Here is a 19,931-nt window from a genome sequence, read left to right on the forward strand (position 1 = left end):
GCCAAACGGTTTTGTTTAATATTTCGGGATTATAGTCTTCAATATTCTTTGTCATTTTTTGTGATGTTGTGGAAACAATGTGTGGCGTTGAGAAAATTGATTAGATCTTCTGTATCTCAGATTGGAGGTGGGTGAAAGGAAAGAAGCAAATGGAAAATTATTACAATGTTCTAAATGCCTTCATTGACAAAAAAGACAGCTACTACTCAATCCACCAAATAGGTAAGATGGATACCTATGCTGTGTTTCTATGCATTCCTTGCAATAAGGAGTTCCCCCCTTTTTTTTTTTTGAGGGAAACTACTTATAAATTGCACTGTCAACTATATACTAAGAATGTGGACTGTGTTTAGACAGTAAACTCATGCCAACTAATGAGGACAATGGTATAGTCAAAGCATCTGTTGCTGTTGCTGTAAATGAACAAAACAACATATGTTGTTTGTGCTGTTCAGAAAGAGAGGTCGTTATGTGAGTTTTGGAGGAGGAGGAAGAAACATGGTGATGAAGGTGATTCAGATTTCACATTTTATGGAACTAGGTGATCTAGATGTGGGCCATTTCAGAATTATGCTTATTTCTATAATAGTGCAATCCTATACATATCTACTCAGAAGTAAACACCATTGGGCTCAGTGGGACTTTCTACCAGGTGCATAGAACTGTTCCTGAAGTCTTACTTGTCAGTGAGTTACCTGTATTTTTCCTTTGTAGCTCATGTGGACAACACTAGAGCCTTTGCAATTAGACTTTTTTCATTTCCTATTGTAAATCTTGTCCCAGAGAAGAAGGCTCTAATCAAGAGATTTTACTCTGCAGAGTAGGCTACTGTACAGTGAGATAGACCTTCAACTTCCTTTCATCTGTAACAATACAAACAAGATCTCCTGGCACATCAACTTCACAGAATGTGGAGTGAAATGCACACAAAGTGAAACCCAGTGAGACTTTCCTGAATAGCCTTCTATTCAAAATCTTCACGCTTCTTCTGCGCTGAGCAATCAAATTACTAGGGAGCCATTAGAAATCTATTTGTTTTTAATTTTTAAAAAGTCCACTGTGGTTTGACCTTTGATATTGCCCTGATATTGTCCTGCTCACAAACAAACAAATGAAGACAATGGTATATTTAAAAAAAATGTGTGTTTTATATCTGATGCCAGAGAACAACTCTTGCTGAATGTTTTCACTAGGCAAAGTCCCTTGTGGGTCTGCCTCTGACAGCTGTATATATCACCTAAAGGGCCTTGTGAATCCACTTTTGGATGGATGGACCTCCTCCATATTTAGTGACTGTCTGATACTAGGCACCCTCAACTTCATTAGGAATCACAATTAAATTAAAATCCTGGTTTTAGCATAACGAGCAGTCTGATACTATGCATGCTTACTGAGAAGTAAATCCCACTGAGTTAAGTCTGCTGATGCTGTGGTCCTATACTAATTTATCCAAGTAAATAAGACTCCTGAAAATAATTAGGATAAGAAAAACAGACAGCGTGACTGTCAACGCCTATTCATATGCTTGACTAAGGTCAAGCAGTTAAAAAGAGTCAATAGATTCTGTGTGTGTGGCACGTTCTAAGATTTTTGAGGACTGCTTAAGAGTAACTAATGAAAAGTCAGGAGTTGCCCCAATGGACATCACAATGATTGGCAGCACCCAAACATATGTAGCAAACACAGAAGTTTTAATGCTTTCAGGGCTAAGGTGCAGAAATGTGTTCTTAGGGATTAATGGAGAAGGCAGGAAACATGTTATAGCCCTGGTCTCCAAATATGCCAAGCAGCTGCAATATGATTTAAGGAGAACTGTGGGTTCTTGGCATCTCTCAAAATCTGGTGAACAGAATGGTTTTTCCAACAACAAAAACTGTGTCAGATTATTATGGCTTTCCCCATGGAAGCACATTTTTGGTACTTTCCTGGATGCTTCTGGAGATGTCTTGTGCATTACGGAGTACGAGCATTTCTCCCCCACTTTTTAATACCTAAATCATTTCAATAGAGATTAGAACGCTTTTCCTAAGCCTTCTAATGTGCCTTCTTTGAGGAGTATGCATATTGTTGCTTGATGCATTTTGCAATTATTTCACGGCCCTTTGGCTCCAGAGAGGTAGCAAAATCTAAGTATCTGCTAACTAATTGAAGTACCCATAGTGTTTCAGAGAGAGCCTTGGCTGAAATTATGGACCAATTATGATTTGTTTGCTGTTGCAGCCCAGATGGGAGTTGGAGAGGGGAAATCCATAGGCCAGTGGTATGGACCAAACACAGTTGCACAAGTACTCAAGTAAGTGCTCAGTGAATCCAACTGTCTTGGGTATTATTATTTTTTAGTACACAAAACTCTTAGTAATTGTTACTGTGCTAAAAATTAGAATTATTTACCTTGGATCGAATGATTAGAAAACATTTATCCAAATCAACACACATATATGCAGTTCTGACTTACACCATATCACAATATGCATTTTGTATTGAGTTAGTGGAAGGGGTGATTGAGGTTAGGGTTCCATATAAGTAAAGAGTCTATGGGGAAGGCGGATAGCACTATGTAGCTATTCTGCCTCACTGGTTATTAGAAGGCCAGCCTAGATCATGTCTCATCTCTGACCTTTTACTATGATGTTTGTATTTTATACACATGGGAAACATCTCCTGTGAAATAAGAGCTGCAAAAATTTGCTCGCTAAAATAATATGAAAAATAAGGCTTGGGATACTATATTTGCTACATGACTACCACCGGGTGGCAATCTGGATTTCCAAAGTGTTCTGAACCCTTGATGTAGTGGCAGATTCTCCTTTCTCTAATGCATTTGCCTCTAACTTTCTTCTCGTACTCTTCCTTCTAGAAAACTTGCCACTTTTGATACATGGAGCTCCTTGGCAGTGCACATAGCCATGGACAATACTGTTGTGATGGAGGAAATTAGTAAGTGTTTCCTTTGTGGGGCTGTGTTGTCTTTTTGATGAAATAAATCTATATGGAATGGAATGGAACGGAACTGTGGAGTGTCTATGTTACAGCAATGTTTCCTGACTCTCATGGGGATGTGCTTTAGAACCCAACCAGAAAAGACAAATGAGTACAATTAACTTTCTTCATTTCAGATTGTAAAGTGAAACTGATTCTTAACTATGAACAAGGGCACTTCCTTTAAAGAGGGGAAAGAATTTTACAAATATCAGACCGCTGACTAATTTAGGTGGGGCATGTTAGAGGTGGGTGCCTGAAATAGGACAAGAACAGAAATCTTCTCGAGTGCTTTCATATTGTGCTTGGAGGAAAGTGGAAAGTTTAGGTTCTATTGTTGGTGCCCCGACTCTTAGATTCTATGAACACAAAGGATGGTTTTTTGGCAGCTATTTGAGACTTTTCCTGAAAGTGTTTCTGCTTATGACTTATCTCTTCATAGGAAGGCTGTGCAAGCTCAGCTGTCCATGTCCTGGGGCTTCAGCATTTCCTGCTGCAGAATCGGACTTGCTTTCCAATGGTTATCCAGATGGAGCAGAATGTATGGACAGGCTATTGTCCTGGAAACCTTTGGTGCTCCTGATACCTCTTCGCCTTGGTCTCACAGACATCAATGAAGCCTACATTGAAACACTGAAGGTAGAGGGGGAAATTACTTACCAGAGAGCAGAACCTGTTTATGAGTAGACATTCCTAAATTGTGCTGTCAATTACCTTGCTCCTTGCAAATCTTGTGCACTGCGGTGGTCCTCCCTTGCGGCAGAACATTTGTTCTAAAAATGACTGTTCTGCTGCCTTTTCCTGAATAATCTGCAGGCCAGCATGTGTCTCCGTGTTTCTAAACACAGATTGTTCTTTACTTGGGTAGATTTTCCAGTTTATGCCAGCTGATATGTGACTCATTGCCTGCCTGTTTTCCAGCACTGTTTTATGATGCCTCAGTCCTTAGGAGTCATTGGAGGAAAACCTAATAGTGCTCATTATTTCATTGGATATGTAGGTGAGTAGTTATCAGTGAGTACATCAGTGGGTTACCTAGCTAAATTTTGGGAGTACAGGTATAAGCCTACCAAGGGAGCAACTTTATCAGATGCACATTGCCATGTCACATGGGACGCCTTGCCATTAAAGAAGAATGCTTTGCTAAATAACAAATCTTTGTGTATCATTTTGGTTTAGATAAAGTATTAATTGTTGAGAAATAGAGTCAATGCTTCCCACACCCTCTGAAAAATAGGTGGTACCCCCTGAAAAAAATCACTGAATTGAGTGGTCCCTCGTGCATTACCATCTTACGCCATTTTTCACTGTTTCCTTTTGCAAGTATTTAAGACCTCTCTGACTTTCCCATTCCTGATCTTCCTGAAATGTAGCAACAGCGTACATCTGATCCGTTCTCTTCCCTTGGGAAGTCTAATATTGTATTTCCTTTTTATGGCGTCTATTTTTGTCTAGGTGAAGAATTAATCTATCTTGACCCACACACTACTCAGCCTGCAGTGGAGCCCATGGAGAGTGGCCACATCCCTGATGAGAGTTTCCACTGTCAGCATCCACCCTGCAGAATGAGCATTGCAGAGCTTGATCCTTCAATTGCAGTGGTGAGTGTGTGCACCTGCAGTGAACTTTCACGTTGTGAGATAGCTGTTAACTGTCTTTCAGCTCTCCATTAGTTTCCAGCTGATTCCTCTCCCTACAAGGACAGTGGTGTTGCCTTGCCTCCCTCCCATCTTCTCGCTATACTAACCTTTTAGCTGTCAAAATGTGTCTGCTTCTCAAAACATATCCAATATATATTCATTTACAGTGGTGCCTCGCAAGACGAAAATAATCCGTTCCGCGAGTCTCTTCGTCTAGCGGTTTTTTCGTCTTGCAAAGCAACCCTATTAGCGGCTTAGCGCTATTAGCGGTTTAGTGGCTATTAAAGGCTTAGCGGCTTAGCGGCTTAGCGGCTATTAGCGGCTTAGAAAAAGGGGGGGGGAGCGGAAAAAAATCGGAACACTCGCAAGACGTTTTTGTCTTGCGAAGCAAGCCCATAGGGAAATTCGTCTTGCGAAGCAGTTCAAAAACGGAAAACCCTTTCATCTAGCGGGTTTTCCGTCTTGCGAGGCATTCGTCTTGTGGGGCACCACTGTACACAGAACACAAGACACAATTTTTGCTGATCTTGAAGGCATTTTCTGTTAATGTTAAGCCGATGCAAACTTTGCCTTTCCTTGTAGGGCTTCTTCTGCAACAATGAGGAAGACTTCAATGACTGGTGCCAGCAAGTAAAGAAGGTTTGTCTACAGCAAGTCCTTTGGTAAAAAAGGATATGTGTCCAAGAAACTTTTAAAAAATTATAGAAGTGAATTCAGCTTTGACTAATACATTTGAACAGAATCAGCATTAATGCAAAGATGACCATATGATCTTAGCTTGACTTCTTTGAGACCAGGGCCTTCCTTAATAGCCATGTGACCAGCATCTGGGATAGGTCAGGAATGAGGAACCTGTGATCTTTTAGATTTGCTGGACGCAACTCCCCTTAACCCTGTTCCCTATTAGCCATGCTGACTGGGGCTGATGGCAGTTGGAAGTCCAGCAACATTGAGGAAGCCACAAGTTCCCCATCCCTGGGGCAAAGGAACGTTCAGGTTGTACTTCACTGGGGAAATGTTTCAGCTGCTTCTTTTTAAACCTTTTTGCCTACTGCTCTTCCTGTGAAGTTCCCCGTGAAATATATATTTGTTAATATATTTATTGATCATTTGCGTCTTCCAGGATTTTTTTTTTAAAGTCATGGTGTTTTGCAAAAGAGCATCTAAGGCTACAATGCTATGCAAGCTTTTAATAATAATCAGCCCAAAATAGGGAATAAGCCCTAATGAATACATCCAAACTTACTTTGAAGTAAACATGCTTTGCATTTCACAGTAAAATGATATTAAATAAGCAATAGATTTTAAAATACAAATCCATAAAGTGTGAAGCTGTCTTGCTTAGCATTAACAAGTTATGGTAAACCCTAGGAATACCTTGACTGAGGAATTACCAGCTAGTTGTACACTTTTTCCATTATTTTCCAACAGTTGTCACTGATCAGAGGAGCCCTACCAATGTTTGAACTGGTTGAACACCAGCCTTCGCACTTCTCTAGTCCTGATGTTTTGAATCTTACTCCAGGTAATGCTTGCCTATTTGACTGTTTTTTGGTTACTCCAATTGCATAATTGTTGTGCTAGCTTTTAATTCTTCTTAGCCTAAAGTATATATCCTAGATGAGGCATTCGGCATTGGAAAGCCCACTGAAATTATTCATTTCAGTTGCAGTTCTGGAATGTTTAATCCCATATAGAATCACTATTGAAATGAACATAGTGACCATTTAGGCACATTTTCTTTCATTAGAAGGGATGAGGAGACCAACCTATTTCTTGTCAGAAATATTATGCATACACTTGTGATACTGGTCTCCCTTCTAGCGAAATGTTAACTAATGCTTTACTTATTTCACCATTCCTGCTTGTGGGAAAATGTTTACTTTTAAATACTATTTTCTCTATAACTGTAACAAATCCCCTTTTTGTTGTTGTTAAATTTATACCCCACTGTTTCTCAAGGTGACTTATGTGGGTCTCCCCCTGCTGTTATTCTCACAACAGTCCTGTGAAGTAGGTTAGAGCTGACTGACTCGAGGTCTTTCTGTGAGCTGCTAGACTGAATGGAAATGTAAACCCTGGTTTGCTAGCTCCTAGGTAACCACTAAACCATATTGGCAGTCTCTCCGAAACTCCTCTCTACAAACTTTAACGGAGAATGTTTGGTAACATTGTCATTACATAATTCTACAGTGGTACCCCGCAAGACGAACGCCTCGCAAGACGGAAAACCCGCTAGACGAAAGGGTTTTCCGTTTTGGAGGTGCTTCGCAAAACGAATTTCCCTATGGGCTTGCTTCGCAAGACGAAAGCCCATAGGGAAATCTCCGGGACAGCGGGGAAGCGCAGTGCTTCTTCCCCACTGTCCTCGGACCTCCTCCGAAGGCTGGCGGTGGGGCGGAAAGCCCTTCTCCCCGCGCCAGCCTTCGGAAGGCTCCTCCGAAGGCTGGCGGTGGGGCGGAAAGCCCTTCTCCCCGCGCCAGCCTTCGGAAGGCTCCTCCGAAGGCTGGCGGTGGGGCGGAAAGCCCTTCTCCCCGCGCCAGCCTTCGGAAGGCTCCTCCGAAGGCTGGCGGTGGGGCGGAAAGCCCTTCTCCCCGCGCCAGCCTTCGGAAGGCTCCTCCGAAGGCTGGCGGTGGGGAGGAAAGCCCTTCTCCCCGCGCCAGCCTTCGGAAGGCTCCTCCGAAGGCTGGCGGTGGGGAGAAAAGCCCTTTTCCCCGCGCCAGCCTTCGGAAGGCTCCTCCGAAGGCTGGCGGTGGGGCGGAAAGCCCTTCTCCCCGCGCCAGCCTTCGGAAGGCTGTCCTGAAGACTTGCGGTGGGAGGAGGGTTTTCCTTCCCACCGCCAACATTCAGAAAGCTGTTCTGAATGTTGGCGGTGGGGAGGAAAAACCCTCCTCCCACCGCAAGCCCCGGGAACAGAGGAGAAGCGCTGCGCCCCTTCCCCTCTGTTACCGTACCTGTCTTGAAGGCTTGCGGTGGGGAGAAAAGCCCTTCTCCGCACCGCCAGCCTGGCAAGCGGTTTCCATAGGAACGCATTTGTCAGAGCTGCTTGAAGATCCTAGCTCACAGAGGATCACGCTAGCCAGCGATCATTAAGTAAAAGTCTTTATTGAATTACAGTTTCCATTCTCACGCTGCTGCGCGCAAACTCTACGTCTAGTAGCTAGATCGGCGAAGCTCCGTCTGAGTCTCCGCCCCGTGAGCACCAACTTAATATCCTAGCCTTGCTCCACCTTTTCCGCCTGACTGTCCTCCTCTGGGTCCCTCTACCCCCCGGGGCCTCCTCCTTCCGGGATTCTTCTGACGCTGACCCGGACCCTCCTGCCTCCTTGCGCCGGGCTTTAGGACCTGGTTCCCTCTCGGGGCTGCTTACTGCGCCGCCTTCCTCTGCATTTGAACTTGGCGCGCGCGCCCAACCTTCCACCTTCCTCTTAACCGTTTCTTCGCTCCCCGATGGAGGTGTGGCCACTCCTGACTCATGCCCTCCCTCCTGTGGTGAGCTGCCAGCGCTTCCCCCCTGGCTCCCTTCCTCTTCCCTGCTTCCTGGCGGTGACGCTGGTCCCGATTTCCAGCTGCTCCCCCCTGAGTCCCTTCTGGCTCTATCTTCCTGGGGTGCCCCCCTTGCCCTGGCCACTGGTGCTCCTTTCTGTGAATCCTCTGATTCACTGGAAAGACTAGGAGATCTCGGGTCGTCGTCATCACTCATCTTTTCTTCTGCCTCCTCCCCTTCGCTCTCTGTTTCCTCCCTTGCCCGTGCCTCTGCTCCTAAACCCCTGACATCCATCCCCCCCTCGAAGCCCCCCATTCCCCCCTCCCCTCCTTCCGGTGCTGGAGCTGGGGGCTGCTGTTGCAAAGGGACGAACGTCGGATATCGGTCGCTTCCCGTGGCGGGCCTCCATCTGAAGTCTTCCGGTTCTTCCTCCCTGCTCTCGTCGACGACGGTCACCTCCGCTTCCATCTCTGTGCCGCCGTGCTCGAAACCAGGGTCGTCCCCGAAAATGTCCATGTCCGTCTCTCCCTCACTTCCTCCTGGCGGCGTTGCTCGTCCTGAGCATTCCAGCCACTTTCTGCGGAACTGCTCCTCTGGCCTATCGTCCCACCAATACGAGGGTTCTGAGGCGGATCCCGAGGGTGACCCCTCCGGGGAACGGACGTCTCGTGTCGGTTCCTCGTCCGAGTCGAACCCCCGGAACGTGCTGGCCGAAAGCGTGGGCGTGAAAAGCCAGTCGTCGAAAAAGTCTGCTGGCATAGGTCTATGTGGGAAGAGGGCATGAAACTCGTCTTTGAGCAGAGGTTCGTCTAAGGCGTAGCCCGGCACCCAGCTGTTCGCACTGGCCGGGGTGCCCTCCTTGGCGAGAAAGTATTCTACCCCCTCTTCCCCCCATCTGGAGTCCAAAATCTCCGTGACTTCGTTGATGCGCTCCTTCTGTGCCACTCCCGCGTGCCCTGTTCTGTCTCTGGCCGGACTCGGCGCCGTTCCGGGTTCCTGGAACCTGTGCGGTGCCTTGTAGGGAGTGAGCACCGATCTGTGGAATACCGGATGCATCCTGGAACCCTCCGGAAGTGCCAGTCTGAAAGCTACCGGGTTGACCTGCTCTTCGACTTGGTAGGGCCCCAGTTGCTTATGCCCTAGTTTCTTCTTGGCCAACGACCTGGCCGGCACTGCGTGGGCTGCTAACCAAACCCAGTCTCCCACGTGGAGCTCTTCTCCAACCCTTCTGTGCTTGTCTGCTTGTACCTTGTATGCGTGCTTGGCCAGCTCCAGGTGGCGCCTCAGCTGATCGTGGACTTCCTGCAGCTCCGACGCGAACGCATCTGCTGTCTGCGGCTCCCCCTCCCCCATTCTTTCCAGTCCCGGGAAGGTTCTGGGGTGCCTCCCGTTGTTGGCGAAGAACGGCGTGACCCCCGTGGACACGTGCTTCGTGTTGTTGTAGGCGAACTCGGCAAGCGGCAGGTAATCCACCCACGTCGCAGGCTGTTGATTTGCATAACATCTCAGGTACTGCTGCATGATGGCATTGACCCGCTCCGCTTGCCCGTTGGTCTGCGGGTGTCTCGCCGACGCCAGGTTGATCTTGACGTTCAGGAAGCCCATCAGCTTCTGCCAGAAATTCGAGATGAACTGCCGCCCCCGGTCGGACAGAATAGACCGTGGCAGACCGTGAACCTTGAACACGTGGTCTATGAACAGTTTGGCGGTTTGCTCCGCCGTGGCCACCTTAGCACACGGAATGAAATGGGCCATCTTGGAAAACAGGTCCACCACCACCAGCACTGCCGTCTTGCCCCTTGAGCTGGGCAGATCCGTGACAAAGTCCAGGGCCACCCTTTCCCAAGGTTCGACCGGAGTTTGCAGCGGTTCCAACAGTCCGGCCGGCGGTTTGTGCACTGGTTTGGCCCTCTGGCAGGTGTCACACCTCGCCACGTAGTCTGCGACCTCCCCTCTCATTCCAGGCCACCAGAAATCCCTGGCTACTAATTCCACCGTCTTCTCCTTGCCAAAGTGCCCGGCCGTGGGCGCGTCGTGCAGCTGCTGCAGCACCTTGGCTCGAAGTTCGTCTCCCGGCACGTAGATGGCCCCTTTACGGATGAGCAATCCATCTCTTAGCTGGAAACCGTCGGCCGCTGCCTTGCCCCTTTGCACCTCTGCCATCTTTGCTCGTGCGAAGGAGTCCCCCTGCAACGCTCGTCGCACCGCCTCTAGGTCCACGGTCGCCGCGGCGCACGCCCACACTGTCGGTGCGAAGATGTGCATGGCGGCCGCTGGTGTTGCGTCCTCCAGATACTGTGGCTTACGGGAGAGAGCGTCTGCCATGATGTTGGTGTCCCCCGGGACATACTCTATTCGGAAGTCGAAGTTCGCAAAGAACTCAGCCCAACGTATCTGCCTCTGATTCAGGAACTGTGCCGTGCGCCAGTGCTCTAGATTCTTGTGGTCCGTGCAAACCTGCACCGTGTGCTTGGCGCCGATCAGAAAGTGCCTCCACGCCTTGAACGCTGCGTGAATGGCCAGCAACTCCCTGTCCCAGATGGTGTAGTTCTGCTCGGACTTGCTGAGCTTCCTGGAGTAAAACGCTCCCGGTCGCCACACCCCCTGCGGGTCTTTCTGCAGCAGGACCGCCCCCACGGCTCTGTCCGAAGCGTCTGTCTCCACCCTCATCGGCTTGCTGGGGTTGACATGAAGCAGCTGCTCTTCCGACGCGAAGAGACGCTTGAGTGCCTGAAAGGACTGCTCCGCCTGCTCTGTCCAAATGAACTTCTTTTTCTTGGAGCTAAGCGTGTCAGTGATGGCCGCCGTCTGCATCGCGAAGCCCTTGATAAACTTGCGATAGAAGTTCGCAAAGCCGACAAACCGTTGGACCTCCTTCCGGTTGCGCGGGCTCTTCCAATCCAGCACCGCTCGAACCTTGGCGCTGTCCATGGCGAGCCCCTTGTCAGACAGCTTGTAGCCCAGAAAATCCACCTCCGTCACGTCAAATTGGCACTTCTCCAGCTTGGCGTAGAGCCTATGTTGCTTTAGCCTGCTCAGCACTTCCTTGACGTGCTTGTCATGCTCCTGCTGCGACTCCGAAAAGATCAGGATGTCATCTAAGAAACAGACGCACGTCTTGTAGAGAAGTCCCGCCAACACGTGATGCATAAATGCTTGAAAAACGTGGGAGCCATTTTGCAATCCAAAAGGCATAACTCTATATTCGTAGGTCCCCAGTGGCGTGAACATGGCTGTCTTCCACTCATCACCCTCCCGCATGCGAATGAGGTTGTACGCCCCCCGCAGGTCCAACTTGGTGAACACTCTGCCCTTCCGTACCTTCGCGAGGAGGTCGTCAATTCGGGGCATGGGGAAGTCCGATGGCCTAGTCACACTGTTCAAAATCCTGTAATCCACTACGAGTCTCTTTTGGGGCGTGTCCCGCTTCTTAACAAAGAATACGGGACTGCCCCCCACTGCCTTGGACTCCCGGATGAAGCCGCGCTGCAAATTATGATCAATGAACTCCTTGAGTTCTTGCAGTTCGCCCTCTGACATGGAATACAGTTTCCCTTTAGGCAGCGCCGCCCCCGGCAGCAGGTCAATTTTGCAGTCATATGGTCTGTGAGGGGGTAGCCTGTCTGCCTCCTTCTCGCAGAAAACTTCCAAAAATTCAGCGTACTTGTGGGGAATCGCTTGCAGCGTGCCTAGCAGCAGCTGTGACTCCTCTTCCTCTCCTTCCTGCCTGGGCACGATGCAGTGTTCAGCACAAAAGGAAGAGCCGAAGGTCAGCTGCCTCTGGTACCAAGCCATCGTTGGGCTGTGCTTGTCCAGCCAACTCATGCCCAATACAACGGGCGTGTCAGATAGTTGAGTGACGTTGAAGCTGATGATTTCTCTGTGATTCCCAAGTCGCATCACCATTGGTGGCGTCTGCTTCACCACTTGCCCCCCGAGCAGCTCCCTGCCATCCACCGTGACAACCTGCAGGGGCAGTGTGGCTGGCAGCAACTGCACAGCGTGCCTGTCGACAAAGTCCTGCCCTATAAAGTCCGCATTGCTGCCTGAGTCGATGGTGATTGGCACGTCTATGGTGATTCCATTGGGCAGCTGGAGAGATGCTGTGAGCCGCACTACTGGTTTGGGCGGGAGGGGGTTCACGGGCTGCAAAATTTCTGGGGACTGCGTCACTAACACGTCTGGCTGGGCCCCAGTGCCTCTTCCTCCAGCCAGACTGCGTCGTTTCCCTGCTGTGGTCCTCCTTGCTGCGTTGCTGCAGTCACCATTGCTGAGGCTGCAGTGAGCTTGTGGGGCCTCTGGGGACACTCTTTTGCCATATGCCCTGGTTCCTCACAGACGTAACACTTCCTGTTCCCTCTAGGAGGCTTCGCTTTCACTGCTGCCGGTGCTAGGGCTCTGGTTGCTGACTGAGCCCTTGCACCTCCAACCTCCATAGGTTCGGCTCCTCCTCCTGGCGGAGGCGTGGATTGCGCCCGCGCTGCTTCTCTGGGAAGGAAGGAGGGGCCCCCGGCTGGTTCGCGCCCTCCACGCCCTTCGTCCCTGCTCCACGGACGTCCTTCCAGCCTCACCCCCACTGCCAGTGCCCTCTGAACGACCTCCTGGGTGGTTCGGGGTCTCTCCCCCCTCGCGATCTCATCTTTAATCGAGTTGTGCAGCCCCTCCCAAAAGAGGTCTCTTACAGGAGCCGAATCTCTGTCCCATTCCAGGGCACTGACCAAGGCGAAAAAGCGGGCATGATACTGCCTGACGCTGGCCCTCCCTTGTCTCAGCCCATGCACCTCCTTCCGTGCAAGATCCACGTCAATACTTGATAAAAAGCACCCATCCATCGCTTTAATAAAGGCATCCGCATTCTGGAGCGCCGGATCCTTATCTCTCCATAAATTGCGTAGCCATGCTTTCGCATCCCCATGCAGATGGGACATGATGAACCCCACTCTCTCTTGTTCATCTCTAAAGTCTTTATGCAGCAGTTGCAGTGCGCACAGTACGTCGGCTCTAAAGTTGGGATACTGTTGCAGGTTCCCATCGAAGTGAGAGACTAGCCCGCCTGCCCGTCTCGCCAACCCAATTCCCTCCTGCCGGGGTGTCTGCTTTGTCAGCACGTCTAACCTGACCTGGAGATCCCTGCAGGCGGCAGCTGCCTCCTCCTCTCTCTTCCTGGATGCGAGAACCTCGGCGTTCAGTTGTGCCACTGCTTTTCTGAGGTCCTCTATCTGCTGCTCAGCCGTCATGTCGTCTGCCGTTCGTGAGCTCGCTAGTAGGCACCTGTTTCTCTCCCCTCCTCGAGGCTGTAGATGCCCACAATGATGAGACGGAGCTTACTGTCAGAGCTGCTTGAAGATCCTAGCTCACAGAGGATCACGCTAGCCAGCGATCATTAAGTAAAAGTCTTTATTGAATTACAGTTTCCATTCTCACGCTGCTGCGCGCAAACTCTACGTCTAGTAGCTAGATCGGCGAAGCTCCGTCTGAGTCTCCGCCCCGTGAGCACCAACTTAATATCCTAGCCTTGCTCCACCTTTTCCGCCTGACTGTCCTCCTCTGGGTCCCTCTACCCCCCGGGGCCTCCTCCTTCCGGGATTCTTCTGACGCTGACCCGGACCCTCCTGCCTCCTTGCGCCGGGCTTTAGGACCTGGTTCCCTCTCGGGGCTGCTTACTGCGCCGCCTTCCTCTGCATTTGAACTTGGCGCGCGCGCCCAACCTTCCACCTTCCTCTTAACCGTTTCTTCGCTCCCCGATGGAGGTGTGGCCACTCCTGACTCATGCCCTCCCTCCTGTGGTGAGCTGCCAGCGCTTCCCCCCTGGCTCCCTTCCTCTTCCCTGCTTCCTGGCGGTGACGCTGGTCCCGATTTCCAGCTGCTCCCCCCTGAGTCCCTTCTGGCTCTATCTTCCTGGGGTGCCCCCCTTGCCCTGGCCACTGGTGCTCCTTTCTGTGAATCCTCTGATTCACTGGAAAGACTAGGAGATCTCGGGTCGTCGTCATCACTCATCTTTTCTTCTGCCTCCTCCCCTTCGCTCTCTGTTTCCTCCCTTGCCCGTGCCTCTGCTCCTAAACCCCTGACAGCATTAATTGATTTTCAATGCATTCCTATGGGAAACCGTGCTTCGCAAGACGAAAAACTCACAAGAAGAAAAAACTTGCGGAACGAATTAATTTCGTCTTGCGAGGCACCACTGTACAGCCGCAATTAATATTTGACAACCAGCATACAATATTTAGTAAATTATAATAATAAGTAACCTCGAGTAGGTAAAAAACCCAAATATTGTTTAATTTTGATGTCAGATTTAGAATCTGAATTTTGAGGTGAAACTCCAAATTGTGAAACTTTAAATTTTGTCAAAGGTTTGCGAAAATCCTTAATCCTGATTTGAAATTTGTTTCTAATATTTATCATAAAATTATAGCTTGCTTTGTTTGAATTTATGTTTTTTAGTGTGGCTTTTTCTGTGGTTTCTGTTGGGACTGTTTAACATTTTTTGCCAGTACAATGAACTGTGTGTTTCTGTTGCCCACTCATGTCAAACTGGACCTGTTAAATTAGCTGGACATGGTGAATCTCATTGCCAGCTACTTGAACTTGTTCTCTTTGGATCATAGACACCATGGCAATGTTGTTGTTTTTTGCATCTAACCCTATACGGGGAATATGGTGAAGATTCACGTGTCATTAATAATGTGTCCAGGCACTAATTCACTTTCAAAGCATAGTATTGTGCTTTGTGTAGTATGTATCATGTGTAATATGCAAGGCAACAAACATAGCTATTTCAGGATAAAGAGTGTAGCATCATAGCACTTTAGTATGCTCTCAATCTTCATAGTTAGGGAAATTACAATATTCATTGACGTCTCCCAGGTATAACAGGAACAGAGCCTGTTTGCATTTTATCTGATCAGTTTTTTTCTTTTACCTGCACAAGCAACTTTCCATAATGTGCTGGTTCCCGAAACAGTCCAGTAGCATTCCTGGTCTTCTTGATAGATCTAGATATATGTGCTGGTGTACATAATTCCAGGACTATATTAATTATGATTATACCTCTCTTTGCCTTTCAGATTCTTCCGATGCAGACAGACTGGAAAGATTCTTTGATTCAGAAGATGAAGACTTTGAAATCTTATCTCTTTAAAGAACAATAAGAAGCTAACTCTGCCAATTTGTGTTGTGGGGGGAGGGGAGCTCCATGGAGAGCCTAGGGCTACCAGCTTTCATAGGTGCTTGTTGACATCCCTGCCTCCCATCCACCCCAGCATTCTGTGCAGCCTTGGAGCTGAGTGGATTTTTTTGCAGTGGGATCAAGAAACGGGTCGTCATTTAAGGCCTTAATAGATTTAGTCAGGCTTTCTCCGTGCAAGAGTACCTGCAGGAAAAGGAGGCAGTGTTTCCTGGGAGCTGAAGATTATTTTTATGTTAGCAAGCCAAAAGGGTGAGCAAGAATAGTAAAAGCCCTTCCGAGTGCTTGGTCCTTACAAGTTCTGTTTTTAAGGAAAACTTAAAATCCCATTTGCTTCTGTCTCACTTTTTGTAGTTTGATGTGGAAACCAGCATAAAACACAGACACCTATCCAATAGCTGTCTCTTTAGCCCAGCAGAATGTGTCCTGTGTAAATTGGGGGGTAAAAGCTCTCACAAGATGATTTGCATCAACTGTTGCTACTCATGCTTTAATTTATCTCGGATACAGTGCTTCCAGAGAGATGTATTACTGCTTTTAAGTTCCAAAATGGCCCTTTGTTTTAAACTCTCATACTCTGCCCAGTGGTGTCATTCTAGAAATCACGGAATCTCATCATGCATAGCAAATGATACAGTAAGAAGTATGGGTCGAAAATTACAAATATAACTTTTCAGTATAGAGAGTAGGGAGGGCTTGGACAAGTGCTCTCTTTCAGCTTGGAGGCCATTCACAGCACATCCAAAAGGAAGAACTGACAAGTTAACCAGGATATGGCTTCATTAAATATAACCTGTATTTGTTGGGTATTTTTCTATTCCATATTAAAAATATGGTGGCTGCTATTTAATAAAATGTGGTGGTAGAAACATCCACCAGCTCACTTGAATTGAAAGTACCTCTGCTTCCTTCTCTTGATTCCATCTCTTTGTGTTTAGATTCTGATCATGAAATCTGGAGATTTGTTACATGGATTTAAAATGCTTTGCTTTAATGCCAAAATTGTGATATTAAAAGCCTGGCGTGGTTATTGCCAGAGGCTTGGCCCCCTCTTTCTTTCCCTGGTTTATACACTACACAAGGTTAAGTTTCTCTTGCGTGGTGATGTTCACTTGCTTTTCAGTTTTATGTTGTGACTTGTAAGGTATACTAGTTTCTAAAGAAAAGCTCAGCAAATTCTGGATGCCTTGAAATGTTAATTTACCAGCTCTCAGCTAGGCTGGAAATGGTGGCTGTTGTACTCTTAAAATAGCATTAGAGCTACCTTTGTTTAGAAGAGATGAAAATGGCTGGAGAGGACCCGCCACTCCCCACCCCACCCCCAAATATTGACCACCTTTTTGAAATTCAGTCGCTTCATTGATGGATGCTGGAGGTGGCAAATATGTTTACAGAGCATTTTTTCCTGCATTTATCAGCAGTGCTATCAGCCTAAAAGATGGCAGTATAGCCATCTATAAAGTAACTGCATCTAGGGGTAACTGATCTACTGGTAGTACGTCGTAGGTCTGATTGCCCCTTAAAGCTGCCAGAAAGCAGAGGTCTGAACCATGATGCTTATTTGTCATTGTTATAACTTGCTGTCTTTCTCTTGCTGTTTCTCCTCTCCTCTTGATCATAGACTTTTGGAGGGAGAGGAGGCAGAGGAAGTGGGGCTGTGCTCCATTCATCAACTGCTTTCAATTTGTATCTGAATAAACCAAGTTAAAAGAAACCTTTGTATTTTTGGTACTTCTGCCCTGCTGAGTCGGAAATGTCAGACTAATTGAAAAGTGGGTCATAACCAAATGCTGTTTGTGACATATTCCATGAAATTTTTGGCCTGCTCTGTAAGATAGGGTAGAGTCCCTTCCTCTGAAAGATCAAACCAGGAGTGGCAAGAAACATTCTGTTCACTTCTCTCCTCCATATTCTGGTCCTGCTTGCTTTGTGAGGCCAAAGCTGCATTTTTCATAGAATCAGGATTGCAGAGCTGGAAGGGATCCTGACGATCATCTAGAATCAAGTTCCTCAGGGCCTCTCCTTGCATGCTGCTTGACAATGCTTGCTCGATCTCTGTCGAAGCCAGAGCATTTCCCCACCAGTTTGTGCGATGCAACTGGCGCTCCTGGGACATGCTCGGCTCTCTACTTGTCCTGTGACAAGGGCAAAATATAGGACAGGATCTGTGCCTCACTGCTCTTGCTGAACATGAGCTCTTCAAGTCACTGAGTCTGGGACCAAACTCCTGGTTTCCTTCTGCATTGCTGAGAAGTAGGCACCCTCACTAGGAAGCAAAGAAGATTGATCCTGCTTATATAATACAGGGTGTAATGTCATCCCAAGGTTACGGACTAACTTCTGGGAGGGGCAGAAAAATGAGGTACTTGTTATGTCCTAACACACAGCAATCAAACATGAGGCCTGAAGGTTGCATGCTGTCCTTGAGGCCTTGGTAGCCCTGGCACTGCCAAGGATGGTGCTGGGGATGAAGTGTAAGGGCTCAGACAGCGTCCTAGAGTCCTCCACCTTCCCAAAGCCTAGTTAGTGTTTTTTCAACTTTGAGAAGAATGTGAGGGCTCTAGGACCCTGCCAGAGCCCCGTGCCTCCTTCCCCAAGTCCAGCGCCTTGCGAGGGCTGGGTGTGTGTATCTTTAGTTTTCTATGTATTTCTGTTTTCCTTTAACACACGTAAAAGAATACTGAGATCAGAAGATAATGATGGAAGACAGCCTCAGTGCCTATAATGCACCTTTGGGACCATGAAATGATGTAGTACTAGAATTGCATCCTACTATAACCTCCCCTGCTGTTCAGTCCAAACTACGGTGATCTTGAGACATTACCTATAACTACCCTCAAACTGAGTAGTAAGAATTTTGAGGATAGCACTATGGTTTTGTCAAAACTTTCAGGAAACAAAAAACCTGATTTTTAAATAAAATCCTAGCAGAGATCCTAGTTCAGGTACAAAGTCTAGCAATGTCAAATTACATAGCACCAGTGATCAAATTAATATTGAATTCAACATAAAAACATGAGAAATAGCCTGGGAATTGCCTTATTTTGTTTTTTTTATGGGGAGTTGGTATGATTAAAGGATAGTTGAAATGTATATATAGATTGCAGCTTAAGTTCCAAAGCCCATGAAGGGATTTATTATATTAGAAAAGGTACACACAATTCCAAGAGAACACCAACATGAGTAAATAAAAGATTTCTGGATATAAAATGCAAGACTGCTTTCTTTAGGAATAGGAAAGTGCAAAAAGTGGCAAATAAGTTAACAGTAAAGGACAAATTTGAAGAATGCATTTCTAAATATGCAAACAAGTTGCTTCTTTAAATACATCACTAATAGGAAACTGAACAAAGGCTTTATCACCATAACAAGGTTTGAAGGTGATAGTGGGAACAATATTGTGAATCTGCAAATAAGTTAATTCTCTACATCAGTCTACACTTTAGAATATGGTGGAGACCCATATCCAAACCACTGCTTCTGAAGAACAAAAAAGTCAGATGAAATCTTTAGAAAGGAAAAAGTCTAAGAAATATCTCAAGAATTTGAAAACTCAAATACAGTAGACTTTCATTAAATATACTGCTCTAATCAGGATCTTTGCTACATAATTGGACAGCAGCCCCCGTAATACCACTAAAAAACAAACAAACACCATAAATGGGGCTAATATAATTCGCAAAGAAATGGTTTCAGTGGTAGTGTTTTAAAAGCGTGCAGACATTTCTCCTTTCATAATACTGAAATCCAGAGTCACCCAGTGAACTGCCAGTTGAGTTTTCAAGGCTCTTCAAATGTTGCTGGACTCCCAATTACCATTAAACCGAGCCAGCGTGGTCAATGGTCAAGAATGATGGGAGTTGTAGGCTAGCAACTTCTGGAGGGTTCCTGTGTCGTGCTAGAGTTAAGATTCCATATTAAGTTAGCCTTATTTTGACCAGGTACCATAACCTCAACTCTCTCATATGACACTTTCCCCCATTTATGCAGGAAACGAAGAATACTGTCCATGGCAAAGGGTTGTGTGTCACTCCAAATATTTAGGTTGGGAAGTTAATGCACTATTCTCTGTTGGGAAGGCAGGGTGAAACATCACATTTAGTCACGCTAACGCAGCTTGATCTAGAGCAGGGGTGGCTATGTTGTGGCCCATCAGATCAGGCCATGATGGTAGAGGCTGATGGGAGTTAAAGTCCAACAACATATAGAGGGTGACAGGTTAATTGCTCTGTTCTAGAGTGAAAGGTGCTTAATCAGCACTGGGGTGGGCATGTTTCAAGTTATTTAAGCCATCCTATCAAGTACATATTGCAGGGATAAGGAACCTCCAGGCTTCCCTAGCTGGCCCTTGGATCTAGCCCAGGCCCCACCCCTAGCTTCAGCCCATACCACATACCAACCCAGGACTGGATCTTCCTTGACTGCTTCTGTATGGCTGGACTACATCCTTGAACTCTGATAATGCCTCTTGCTTGTGCGACTGGAGAGGTGCATGTGTGTACAGAAACCTTTGACTTTTGCATAGCTGGAATGTAGCTTACCATACAAAGGGAAGAGTTGTACGGTTGTCTACCCACTTCTTGCCTCTCAGACTGTGTACCACTGGCATGTGGCCTTCTACAAGGTTGCCCATGAGGCA

General features: G+C 47.3%; 1 protein-coding gene across 2 annotated transcripts in view; it reads left to right on the forward strand.

Annotated features, from left to right (window-relative positions):
• ATG4B (autophagy related 4B cysteine peptidase) overlaps nt 1-17,006 on the forward strand; it is a 29,835-nt gene extending 12,829 nt beyond the window's left edge. For both annotated transcript variants that reach the window (XM_081191217.1, XM_081191216.1), the window contains exons 5-13: nt 121-222; nt 2,221-2,293; nt 2,858-2,937; nt 3,422-3,618; nt 3,901-3,979; nt 4,435-4,580; nt 5,202-5,258; nt 6,051-6,144; nt 15,174-17,006. In XM_081191217.1, the coding sequence (XP_081047343.1) occupies nt 121-222; nt 2,221-2,293; nt 2,858-2,937; nt 3,422-3,618; nt 3,901-3,979; nt 4,435-4,580; nt 5,202-5,258; nt 6,051-6,144; nt 15,174-15,247 (902 nt within the window). In that variant the 3' untranslated portion in view covers nt 15,248-17,006. The remainder of the gene's footprint in view (nt 1-120; nt 223-2,220; nt 2,294-2,857; nt 2,938-3,421; nt 3,619-3,900; nt 3,980-4,434; nt 4,581-5,201; nt 5,259-6,050; nt 6,145-15,173) is intronic.
• The last annotated feature ends 2,925 nt before the right edge of the window (nt 17,007-19,931 follow it).

Source organism: Podarcis bocagei (genome assembly GCF_964188305.1).
Source record: "Podarcis bocagei genome assembly, chromosome: 4".
Lineage (NCBI taxonomy): Eukaryota > Metazoa > Chordata > Lepidosauria > Squamata > Lacertidae > Podarcis > Podarcis bocagei.